The sequence below is a fragment of the Ailuropoda melanoleuca genome, chromosome 8 (assembly GCF_002007445.2).
Source record: "Ailuropoda melanoleuca isolate Jingjing chromosome 8, ASM200744v2, whole genome shotgun sequence".
Taxonomy (NCBI): Eukaryota; Metazoa; Chordata; class Mammalia; order Carnivora; family Ursidae; genus Ailuropoda; species Ailuropoda melanoleuca.
The window spans coordinates 124,983,385-124,995,605 of NC_048225.1; the positions used below are offsets into that span (position 1 = coordinate 124,983,385).

At 57.5% G+C, this 12,221-nt stretch overlaps 1 protein-coding gene across 1 annotated transcript in view; it reads left to right on the forward strand.

Moving 5' to 3' along the window:
• TAGLN2 (transgelin 2) overlaps positions 1-5,641 on the forward strand; it is an 8,251-nt gene extending 2,610 nt beyond the window's left edge. Inside the window, exons 2-5 of the mRNA XM_034667304.1 lie at positions 4,036-4,243; positions 4,577-4,751; positions 5,039-5,141; positions 5,435-5,641. Coding sequence (XP_034523195.1) covers positions 4,064-4,243; positions 4,577-4,751; positions 5,039-5,141; positions 5,435-5,576 — 600 coding nt within the window. The 5' untranslated portion in view covers positions 4,036-4,063 and the 3' untranslated portion in view covers positions 5,577-5,641. The remainder of the gene's footprint in view (positions 1-4,035; positions 4,244-4,576; positions 4,752-5,038; positions 5,142-5,434) is intronic.
• Positions 5,642-12,221: the final 6,580 nt, after the last annotated feature.

A 12,221-nucleotide genomic window follows, 5' to 3' on the forward strand; every position in this document is an offset into this window, starting at 1 on the left:
CCCGGCCCTGCGGGTCCCCTGGAGCCTCCCGGAGCGCGTGCCCGGGGACTTCTGGGGCAGCCTGGCCTCTGGGAGCAGAAAGGAGCGCGGCGGGCGTGAGGGTGGGTGGGGCGGGGGTCCCGGCTACGGGAAGCCCTGTGGCTTGGCTGGGCTCTCCCGAGTGCTGACTCCAGAGCGTCAGACGGAGGGACAGCTCCCCCGCTCAGCGCCCCTCCTGAGTTCTCCTGTCTCGCCCCGCGGGGAGACCTACCACTGCAGGGGAGGCCAGGGTGGGGTGGGGCGGCGGGACCCTGCCCTGCGGGAGGCGACCGCTAGTCTTTGTCCGACTGCAGCCCCCCTCCAGCGCCCCAGCCCTCTTCTGCCCCCTGGATTGGCCTCGAATCCTTCCTTCGCCCCAGCCCTTGTCTCTCCAGGATCTTCAGGGAGCGGGCTCTCTCACTGCGATCAGACCCTCCGTTCCCAGAGCATTTCTGCTCCTGAACTGCTCCATGAGTCCGCTTCTCTACCTCCAAACCTGTAACTCCCACGCCCCCAAATGCCCTGGCTAGCCTCCGCCGCTGCCCCCCCCCGCAGGGATCCCTCGCACCTGCCTGCACCCGGGAACTGCCATGGGGGGGAGCTTTTCCGCTGAGGCCGCCTCTGGCCCCGTCGTGCGGAGCCTCCTCACCACTGCGTGTGTGTTGAGTGCGTGTTTCTGCCCGGTGCCCCCACCCTGCCGGGTTCCTGTGTTTGGTACACAGAAGCCATGGCAACGGCCCCACCTCACCCCTCCTCCCGCAAGTCTTGCGGCTTCCTGTTTGTGCAGCTTCGGCTTTCTCTTCTGCTCACTGACTTGATGGTGAAGGGCTGCCCCCGGGTGGCTCCTCGGCCACAGGTGTCCCCCACCCTTGCCTCAGCCTGCTCTCTCTGCGCTTCACTTTGGGGGCGGTGGGGCCCCGTCTGGCCCCTTCAGAATAGCCCTAAGCCCGATTCTGACTTGGAAAGTTCCCCTGCGACCTGTGTGCACAATGAATGGAGAGTCTCTTTGTCTTCCCCCGGGAGACACCCCAGCCCTGGACCCTTGCCCTTGGCATCTGCGTGGGGTGGGGCGAGGTGAGCGTCCTGCCCAGGGTCTGGGTGGGGCCCCACCCCCTTCCCAGACCGTTGTAACCTTGTGGGTGGGGGTGAGGGCTGTTCTCACAGCTGCAGGCAGCTCTGGTTTAGGTTACACCCGGTGCCCCCCCCCAAGTGGTTCAGCTGTTGTCTTCTCTTTGGCTATCCAGCCCTGGGCATCTCCTACACTGCTCCCCACCCCAGCAGGCACCGGGCTGTCTGCCCTTCCTTTGACGGAGGGCTGCGGAAGGTCCCCTGGGTGTCACTAGGGTGGGCCACCCCATATCCAGCACACCAGCCGGGGCCCGTCAGCTTGTGCCTGCCCAAGGGGGCGGGGAGGAGAAACAGCTGCAGGCAGGCAGGCTGGGCCGCCCCTTCCCGGAGCTCTGTCCCACAGCTCTGGCACCTCCAGTCTCCAGGGCAATGGCCCCCAAGTGGAGACGAGACACTGCGGCTGGAGGCTGTGACACGGCCAGCTGTGTCCAGGCTCCAGAGTGGGGGAGGGGCCCTCAGCATCCTCCTGGAGCCCAGAGGTGGGGCTGGAAGGGTAGGGCTTCAGGCCTGCTCTCGCCCTAATAACCTTGGTGCCTGGGTTAGTGATTCTTATGCCTTTTTTCTCCCAGGGCCGTTGTGATCCCTTGGCCTCAGACCACTTGGCTTCAAGGAGACGCAGCCCTGAGGCCCAGGGAACCCTAGTGAAGCTATTCCCAGAAGAGAGGTCTGGACATTGAAAAGGGGGCTTACTGGTGGCTGCAGCCCTGGCCACCCCCTTTCCCCCCCAGGTCTCCCAGCCATGCCCCTGTGTGTCAGGGGCCCCAGCCTGAAACAGAGCGAGTGGTCGAGTGGTCGCTGAGCTGCTGGGGCCGGGGCTGCTGGAAGGAGGGAATCTTGTCCCCCTTGCTCCTCAGGCCTTGCTGCTCTCTGCTTGCCCTCCCCTGGCTGAGAGTGTGTGCGCCTGGGGGTGTGGGTCAGAGCCCAGACCGACATTTATCTGGGCCAGCCTTCAGGCCGGGGGAAGTGAGGGTGGGTTGCTCTTAATGAGGTATAAAAATAACTGATTTATGGGGAGGATCTCTGCCGGAAGTGTGCTGCTGGATAAGCTGGAGTAGAAAGGAGCAGCCATGTTGGAGTGGGGGGAGGGGACTGGCCTGAGACCCAAAGGCTGAGAGCAGGAGGGGTTGGAGGCGGCTCTGCCCCTGTGCCTGGCTCCTCTCCTGAGCCCCGAGGCCCAGGGACGGGGTGGCAGGACTGTTGAACCTGGGGTGTGTGGGAGACAGGGAGCCAGAGTGACTTCACCCCTTCAGTCCGACCTGGCCGGGAGCCAGATGTGGGGAGTAGGAGTGTCTCCCTTTCCTGTCCTTGCACACAGGTGCTTGTTCTGGGGCATCCCCCTGTGTGAGCAGCAGACAGCTAGCTGGATGTCACAGTGGAAAGGGAAGCTCATTTGCAGAGGGGATGGAGACAGGGAGTGAAGTCCTGTCCCTTCTGTGCTCCTGGCTCCCCCTGGCACGGTAGCATTCCTGGGACTTGCTCAGTGAGGGCAGAGAGGTAGGAGGTCGGGACAGACTGCCCCTGGGCAGGCGGTCTGGAAACCACCCAGTTCTTCCCAACGCACGTTCTCAAACGAAGTTAAACCCTCCTGTGTGTTTCCCCAACTCTCCCTCCCCTCCAAAGTTTCCCTAAAAATACCACCCACACTCCTGGGTTAGTTCCCTATTCCTGCTGTAACAAATTAGTACGAATTTAGTGACTTAAAGCCACACACATTTCACATGGTGCGGTTGTAGAGACCTCAGGTTAAAACCAAAGTGTCAGCAGGGCCGTGTTCCTTCTTGGGGAGTTTAGGGGAGAACCCCTTTCCTTGCCTTTTCTAGCCCCTGGAAGCACCGGCCTGGCTCTCCCCTGACTCTGCTTTCTTCTTGCTTCTCCTGGTCTGACTTGCCTGCCTCCCTCCCTCACCTTCTGTATGTAAAGCCCCTTGCTGTGAGGACACTGGGCCCTCCTGGATGATCGATCGTACGCTGTCCGTGTCAGGACCCTTCATGCAGTCCCATCTGCAAAGCCTTTTTTGCCACGTAGCATTCACAGGCTCTGGGGGTTAGGACGGAGACACCTTTGGGTGGCCATTACTCTGCCCACCCTTGCTTCTAGAAGGGGAGGTAGGATTGGTTTTGATGGCCTGTTTTCTCAGGGGAAGTTCCTTTTGTCTGCTGAAATCTTTTAAGGGCCTACTCAGACCTACTCTTCCAGGAAGCCTTCCAGGCTGCTTCTGCCACACTCTTCTTACGTTTCTATGACGCAGGGTCTGACTGCAGATTTGCACAGTGTTCACCACGTACAAGCCTTACCCTTTCCTGGGTGCTCTCTTTGTCTCTCTGTTGGCATTCTAGGACCAAGAATTCTGTCTCTTCCACAGGCCCCAGCACACACAGTCGGTGCTCAGTTAAACCCAGAGGCTAACTGTGAGGGTGGGTGTGTCTAGGTCTCTAGCTCCTGGAAGAAGTTTCCCTACGCATGTCTTCCTCCTCTCCCCAAATCCTCCTCCTTCCCAGGGCTGGGGTTAGAATGACCAGTTTGCCTTTGCTAAAGCTGACCACCCCAAATGAGGAGCTGAACCCCCAGACTTGCCCTCATTTACCCCATATTCTATTCCATTGGGTTTTCTATTTCATTCTAGTAGTGGGGTCGTTCAAATGAAGTCTAATGGCAGGACTCAATAAACAGTCTGACTGTCGTAGGGGTGGGGGAACCCAGAGATGACCTGCATGGGCCCTTAACCCCAGAGCTCTGAGCAGTGTGTTTTCCGCCCATGTTCCGGAGTCAGGGTGAGAGTCCCCTCATTTGACAGTGGTTCTCGCCTCTGGAGCCCACCCTGGGGATATGGGGTGTGTCCCAGCAGGCTGCAGAGTACTGACTGCGGGCCTGGCCGTGTCCTCTCCCCAGCGCCCCACAGCCACCACTGCCCTTGGGAATGGCCAACAGGGGACCTGCCTACGGCCTGAGCCGGGAGGTACAGCAAAAGATCGAGAAACAGTACGATGCGGACCTGGAGCAGATCCTGATCCAGTGGATCACCAGCCAGTGCCGCAGGGATGTGGGCCGGCCCCAGCCTGGGCGCGAGAACTTCCAGAACTGGCTTAAGGATGGCACGGTGAGAGCTGAGCCCTTCTGATTGGCAGTGCCAGGAGCAGTGGGGGGTCCGGGGGGCTGGGGGGCGCCTGGGTATCTCACAGAGGACGTACAGAGTGAAAGGGGGAGGCCCTGGGGGAATCAAGGAAGAACAGCTCCAATGACAGAACCACGGGAGGGTGTGTTCCGGGCAGTGATGCTGGCACAGCAAACACTCTGGGCTCGGGCAGGAAGGAGCCCAGGTCTCACCCCAGCTGGAGTGGGAGCTGCCTTCAGGTAGGACAGGAACCTCGGGGACTCCCTGTCTCTGGAGCCAGCATGGCCTCACCTATGCACACCTGCTGTCCTCACCCAGGTGCTGTGTGAGCTCATCAACGGGCTGTACCCCGAGGGACAGGCCCCAGTGAAGAAGATCCAGGCCTCCACTATGGCCTTCAAGCAGATGGAGCAGATCTCTCAGTTCCTGCAGGCAGCCGAGCGCTATGGCATCAACACCACTGACATCTTCCAGACTGTGGACCTCTGGGAAGGTGGGTCAGGGCCAGGGCACCGTCACCCAGAAGACCAGAGACCGGGCCGGGCCATCTTGCCCAGGGAGAAGGGGCGGGTTTCTGGCACCCTGAGGACAGAGAGTTCTGTGTATGTGTGTGTTTCATGGAGGAATGGGCCGGGGCGGGGGGTGAGGTTGGGATGGAGGAGGGTATGGGGACAAAGGGGATTAGGAAGCCAGGCTCGCTGACCTAAGTAGTAGAGGTGGAACCCTGGCCCCCAGGACCCCAGCACCGCTGAGGCCAACACACCCCCTCCCCCTTCCCAGGAAAGAACATGGCCTGTGTGCAGCGGACGCTGATGAACCTGGGTGGGCTGGCGGTAGCCCGGGACGATGGGCTTTTCTCTGGGGATCCCAACTGGTTTCCTAAGTGAGTATTGGGGGCGGCCCGGGCCTGTCCTTGTCCCTGCCCTTGTCCCTAGCAAATGGTTCTGCAGAAAGCACTTTCCCGTCCGTCCTCTCCCTGAGTCCTTGCAACCCTCCTGGGATGGCAAGGGACTGTCCCTTTTGAGACACAAGGACTTGGCTTCAGAGAGCTCGAGGCTCTCAAGGGCAGAGCGGACACTGGCACTGAGACCCCGACAAAGCCTTGCCCCGTCCAGGGGAGACACGTACTGGGGCAGCCTCCAACCCCTTCCTCACCGGTGTTCCCTTTCCCCACAGGAAGTCCAAGGAGAACCCCCGGAACTTCTCAGACGACCAGCTGCAAGAGGGCAAGAACGTCATCGGTTTGCAGATGGGCACCAACCGCGGGGCGTCCCAGGCCGGCATGACCGGTTACGGGATGCCCCGCCAGATCCTCTGATCCCACCCCAGCCCTGTGCCCGCCCGCCCATGAATGGTTAATATATATATATATATATATTTTAGCAGTGACATTCCCTGAGAGCCCCTGGGGCTCTCAGACTCCCCTCGGCCAGGGTAGGGGCCTGGCCTGGCTGCCTCCTTGGGGGGTGCCCAATGGCAGGCTCTCCCCCTGTGCTTACTAATACATTCCCTTCTTTAAACCCACCAAAACTGGACCAACTGGCTTCTTTTCTCCTGGGACCAAAATCTGGGGGCCTTGCCACCCCCCACCCCCCATACCTCTTCTTTTTCCCTTTGGCTTCTTTCCCCCTGGGCTCTGCCCTCAATCCATTCCTTGGCTGGGGGTCAGGGACCCTGCCTTCTGCAATAGGCCTCCCCCCAGCTGTGGCTGCAGGGACTTAATTTATAGGGAGAGGCCTGTGGTGGCTGCCACCCCAGCCACAGCTGGGCTGTGCTCACCACACATCGAGGCAGCCTGCCTCTGGCAGGGGCCCTCTTGGCTTCCCATTTTCCATCCCCCTTGCTGTGGCTAAGGGGTGGGGGTGAGGGGACAGGGAGGGAGGGCTGCCCACCATGGGCTGGGGCTCGAAAAACCTGAGTTTGCTGATTTCAATAAATATCTCTGTCTTTTTTGAATGGTCTCTGGCTGTGTCTGGGGCCATGAGCCCTCCACTGGGAAGGGAGGAATGTGTGGGGGGGGCAGTACCGTGACTGGTACGGCGGCGGGGGTGGGGGCGGCTTTGAGATGAAAGGCTGCAGTCCTCTCCCCCATCTTCCGAATTCCTTCCCTGATTTCCTTCCCTGTCTCTTCCTCCCTAGGTTTAAGGGAGGGGAGGTTGGGTTGAGGATAGGGCCTTGCAGCTGCCCTTGGGCCAGGAGCTGTAATGCAGGAAATGTGGGCAGTGTCCACACACCAGCCTAGAAATGGGGCATCAGACCTGGTGCTCCCAGTTGGGCCCCTCTCCCAGCCAGAACAGCTCCTTCTCCACTGCAGGAGGGTGGGGCTGGCTGCTGGCACTGCCCTGAGTCCTGGCAGGTCTCTGTGTGGGAGGCCCCTCAGGCCAGCCTGGGGCAAGGTGGCCTCTGTTGGAGTTGGCCAGACCAGCTTGGGGGGTGGTCAGGGGCAAGGGTGGCAGGTGGTGGGGAGGAATTGCCGGGCTGTGAGTGAGCAGGAGGGAGTTAGTCCTGGTGGCTGGAGGGAGGAGGCCCTGTTGATGGATCCCATGCACTTGGGAGCGCAGAGGAGAGAACTTCCCTTCTGGGTGGGTGGCCTTGTACCAAGAAAACCAATTTTGGGGTCAGGCTGTCTGGAGCTCGCCCTGACCGAGACATGAATGTTCCACCCCTCGTTGCCAATTCCTAGGTGTCACCTTGACCCCATGGCCTCCCCATCAGACCCTGGGACTTCCTAGGGAGAACTGGACAGACTCTGGGCCAGCCCCCCACACCAAGTTCCCGCCTACCTCCTTTCTACTTCAGTGCATGCTTCCTTAGGAGGGCAGAGCCCAAGCATTGGGCCTGAGGGTGACAGATTATGACCTGGTTGCTAACCAGACAGCTTTAATTCTCTCTTCTCCCACTGCCTCACTGTGGCCCCCTCTGCCAAGGAGCACCTACTGTGTGCTAGGCCCGGTGCCCGGGCTGTCGAAGGTCAGCTGGAAGGCTCAGCCATGACCCTGGGGGATCCTGAAGTGACCCTGTGGGCGGGATGGAATTCGCTTGTGTGCTGCACTCCCTTGGGTTGAGGCACAGATAAGATAGGCCTGGCGGCTGCGTCTCTACAACTCCCAGGGATTAGCGGTCATTCACCCAGCCCCTTTATCTCTGGCTGGGAAGTCTTGCTGGATGGAGGAAGGGAGAGTGATGTCATTGCAGAGAAAACCTTGAATTCGCTAATTGTTAACTAAAACACCCGAACCATTTGCATCCTTCCCTGACTTAACTATTTATAGCTACAGATTATTGGCCCTGAGCCTCACAACTTTCTGAGACATTCAGCTTGTCCCAGAGCCTAGGCTGAGACCCCCTGGCTTCCCCCAGTGGATTCCCACAGTAGTCCACTGTGCTCTTTCCCCCATCTTGGCCCCACATGAGCACACCGGGTCTCAGGGATCCCCCGGCCACAGAAAGAGTAAAGGGAGGGACGTGGATTTGAGGCCAGGTCAACCTGGCTGTAATCCCATGCAGTTCAAGGCTCAGCAAGGAGTAGGGCTGCGGAGGATCAGGGAAATGGAAGGGATGTGGGGCAGTGGGCGCTCTTCATCCGAAAACTAGAGATCCTGGCTCCTTGCTCCTAGGCTGGAAGGATTTTGCCAGACCTGTGCAGCAAGCATGGTTCCTGGCCCAGCAAGTACTCCAGAAAGGGATGTGTGGGATGCAGCAGGGTTTGCGTGGACATCTCACAGGGAGAGAGTTGATGCCCGGCGGCACGGCAGACCTGACCGCACTCGGAGATGGTTCAGGCAGCAGCCGGATCCCCCACCTGGGAAGAACTTGCTCTTCAAGGCAAACATCCACCAGTGTGGAGAAACGCTTGGTTAGGGGTGCGTCTCCCTTCCGGCCATGACTGCCACCCCCCACAGGCTCTGTGAGCAATATCCATGGCTCCCCTCAATCCACCTGGCCACGGCTCCAGCAAATTCCTTCTGGAAATGGCCTGCACTGACACCTCAAAATCTGCTTAGTGTTCTGTCCCATCAGAGGCCACAGTTTTGTGCCAAATCCGGCCTCTTTCATCTCCTGGCCTCACCCCCCCCAACCCTGGGGGGTTGGGCAGGAGCTCCTCTCTGTGGCACTGGTTCTCTATGGCTCCCTACACTGGTGTCTCCTGACACCCCACCCGCAGGACTGTCTCTGCCTCCAGGATCCCTGTCCCCTCCAGGTCTCACCACCGCTTGTCTTTCAAGTCTGTGCAAAGGTTACCTTCCAAGGAAGGCCTTCCGTGGCCAGCCTACTTAGCATTGCACATTCCACCCTTGGCCTGCTCCCCGTCCTCCTCCCCTGCTTTCTCTATCACCACCTGACCTGCAGTATATTTTATTTATTTTCAGTCCCCACCCACAGAATGTACACTCTTTAAGGGCAGGTTTGTGTTGGTTTTGTTGATGTGGAGAGGTGCCTGGCATGTTGTAGGTGCTGGATAAATATTTGTTGAACAAATGGGTGAATATCAGCCCACTCTCCTGCTCTTGAATCCCCTGGCCCAGTGACACGGTGCCCAGCGGACCAGGGTCTCAGCGAGCCATCCATCCGTCACATTCCTTCCAATGCTCCCCCATTGTTCATTTTCAGCAGGTGAAAAGCTGAGACTCCAGGGCTCCAGACAGCCAGAAGTGGGGTTGGGGAGGGGATGGAGAGCCGTGTGTGCTCTGGGCAAATGGAAAGCACACTGAGGATTTGGGGGAAGACATGGGAGTAGGGCAGGAAGAGGTAGGAGCCAACTTCGGTTCATTTACTCCTCGCCTTCAGCCTTGAAGTGCAAAATCACTGCGAAGGTGGAGAGAAAGTAGGTTCGGCTCCTTGTGACCCAATGGGAAAAATTGGAGTAGGAAGGCAGGGAGAGGCAGGGAGAGGCAGGGGGAGGCGGGGCGGGGTGGNTGGCTCCGCGGAGAACAATATGTCCCATTTCTGCCTTTACAGCTGGGGGAGGCCTTGGAGAGCTTGGTAAAAGGCCTAGGTCGCAGCAGAAGGGGAAAGGGGCTGGGGAATAGGGCCCTGGGGAGGGAACTATAAAGGGTCTGGGATTAAATTTGTTGAGAAGAGTAAGTTAGTAACTGTCTCCATGCAAAGAAATGAGTTTTAGTCCCAGTGGCCATCGAAGTGGATTAAAGGAAAATGGACTGAAGTTGCATCTAGAGAAATTGAGGCTAGACAAGGAAAAACGATCTTCTGGACTCCGAGGGTTATTAGCCTCTGGTGTCTCTTAAGGATCAAGAGGAATGTTTCCAATAATAGGACAGATCCCATCTTCTTAAGGTGGAAAATGGGCNTCTTCTTAAGGTGGAAAGTGGGCAATTCTGCTTGGGAATGCGTATACATACACCCATTTTTTAAATTCAGGTGGTTGTTCACTCAACACTTATTGGGGTTCTCTATGTCAGGCCTTATGGGGGAGGTGAAGATTATTAATACATGTNCCATGCAAAGAAATGAGTTTTAGTCCCAGTGGCCATCGAAGTGGATTAAAGGAAAATGGACTGAAGTTGCATCTAGAGAAATTGAGGCTAGACAAGGAAAAACGATCTTCTGGACTCCGAGGGTTATTAGCCTCTGGTGTCTCTTAAGGATCAAGAGGAATGTTTCCAATAATAGGACAGATCCCATCTTCTTAAGGTGGAAAATGGGCAATTCTGCTTGGGAATGCGTATACATACACCCATTTTTTAAATTCAGGTGTTTGTTCACTCAACACTTATTGGGGTTCTCTATGTCAGGCCTTATGGGGGAGGTGAAGATTATTAATACATGTACTCTTTGCTCAAAGAGCACATAGTCCTGCAGGGGAGATAAAACACAGACAGGAACCGAGCCCGATCATTCAGGAAGCCAGGGCTCTGGGCCTTCGGAGAAATGCAAACAGGGCTCTCGGGGAGGATCACTTGCTAACCGCCCTCCGGTGGTGCAGCCCTGTGTCGTTTCTGCAGTGGAGGCCGGTGGTGACATCGCGGGGAGCTGAGGCTGCGTATCTCAGGGATCCGCTCCCCTGATCAGCTCGGGAAATGGGGCTGCTGGTTGGGGGCTGGGGGNAACGATCTTCTGGACTCTGAGGGTTATTAGCCTCTGGCGTCTCTTAAGGATCAAGAGGAATGTTTCCAATAATAGGACAGATCCCATCTTCTTAAGGTGGAAAGTGGGCAATTCTGCTTGGGAATGCGTATACATACACCCATTTTTTAAATTCAGGTGGTTGTTCACTCAACACTTATTGGGGTTCTCTATGTCAGGCCTTATGGGGGAGGTGAAGATTATTAATACATGTACTCTTTGCTCAAAGAGCACATAGTCCTGCAGGGGAGATAAAACACAGACAGGAACCGAGCCCGATCATTCAGGAAGCCAGGGCTCTGGGCCTTCGGAGAAATGCAAACAGGGCTCTCGGGGAGGATCACTTGCTAACCGCCCTCCGGTGGTGCAGCCCTGGGTCATTTCTGCAGTGGAGGCCGGTGGTGACATCGTGGGGAGCTGAGGCTGCGTATCTCAGGGATCTGCTCCCCTGATCAGCTCGGGAAATGGGGCTGCTGGTTGGGGGCTGGGGGCTCCTCCAGAAAAAGGAGCAGCCGCTTTCTCTGTGGTCAGCAGTCAGCTTTCAGTGGGGGGTGAGGGGCTGTTCCCTTCCATCCTGGAGTGGGTGGGGGTGGGTGGGCAAAGAGGCCTGAGTCGGGTGAGAACCACGGACCGGGTAGGGCCAGATCACATCACGGGGTGGGGGTGCGAGGATAGCACAAACAACTCAGACACTGGGGCTGTCTCGCCATTTCGCCCCACCCCTGGCAGACCCTGAGTTCTGAATCCTGCGTCCATGAGAGAAGCCAGGAAGTGTGGCTCAGTGTGGGCTGGGCCCTAGTGGCGGGGAGGGTGAGATTCATTACTTTCTGCTGCTCACTGTGCTACGGGCTTCATCCGTAGTTTGTGTTTGTTCTTTAATTATTTCAACAAATGTTTCTCTTCTTTTAAAGATTTTATTTATTTATTAGAAAGAGCACAAGCATGAGCAGGGGGAGGGGCAGAGGGAGAGGCTGAGCGGGGAACCTGACGCAGGGCTCAATCCCAGGACCCTGAGATCACGACCCCAGCACCCTCAAGTAGTTCCTGAGCTCCCATTTAGGGTAAGGTATCTGCTGGGTGCTGGGGATACAGCATCAGCAAGACAGGAGAGTTTTTGCCCTCCTGGGAGGAGCTAGAAAAGCAAAGGGCCAGTTATAATGTGATAGGAGGGGTGGTAAGGGGAGCTTAGGGGCTAAGGGAACCGCAGGAGGGGACTCAACCCAGCCTTGTGGGGAGGGCATCAGTGAGGATCTCTGGAAGGTGCGGAGGTCTGAGCTGGACATTCAAGAACAGTTAGAAGCGTGAGGATGGGGCCATGCAGTTGAGAAGGGAAGACAGGACTAGCTCTTCCAAGCAGCTTCAAAGTCAAATGAAAGATTTTGGACACTGCATTAAGGGCTTGGGGCACCACTGTGGAATTTTAAGCAGCGGGCCGAAGAGATGAGAGTTGTGTCTTATTTAGAAAGTTTCCCTCGGCTGTAGGGCAGAGAAGGGCCTGGGGTTGGGGAGACTCTGGAGGCAGGCCGACCTCAGGAGGCTACTGCACTGGTCCAGGCTCGAGTGAGAGCAGCCCGTGCCAAGGGGGCTGAGCAGGCCTGAGAAGGAGAGAATGGATTTTCAGATTGGCTCGTGCTTTGTAGAGAGTGAAGAAGAGGGTTTCAGCAACCAGGTGAGTGTTGCCGTGGTCTCCTGGATGGGAAATCCAGGACCAGGGGCTCGACACCACCACAGATTCTTCTCTTCTCTCCCATTTTACAGGTCAGAAAACCGAGGCTAAGAGCAAAAGTAACTTCAGAACCCAACTGATGGCTGAACTGGGATTTGAGCTGATGACCAGCGCAGTCCAAGCTCATCGCTCCCCCCTATCTGGGCTCCCCTG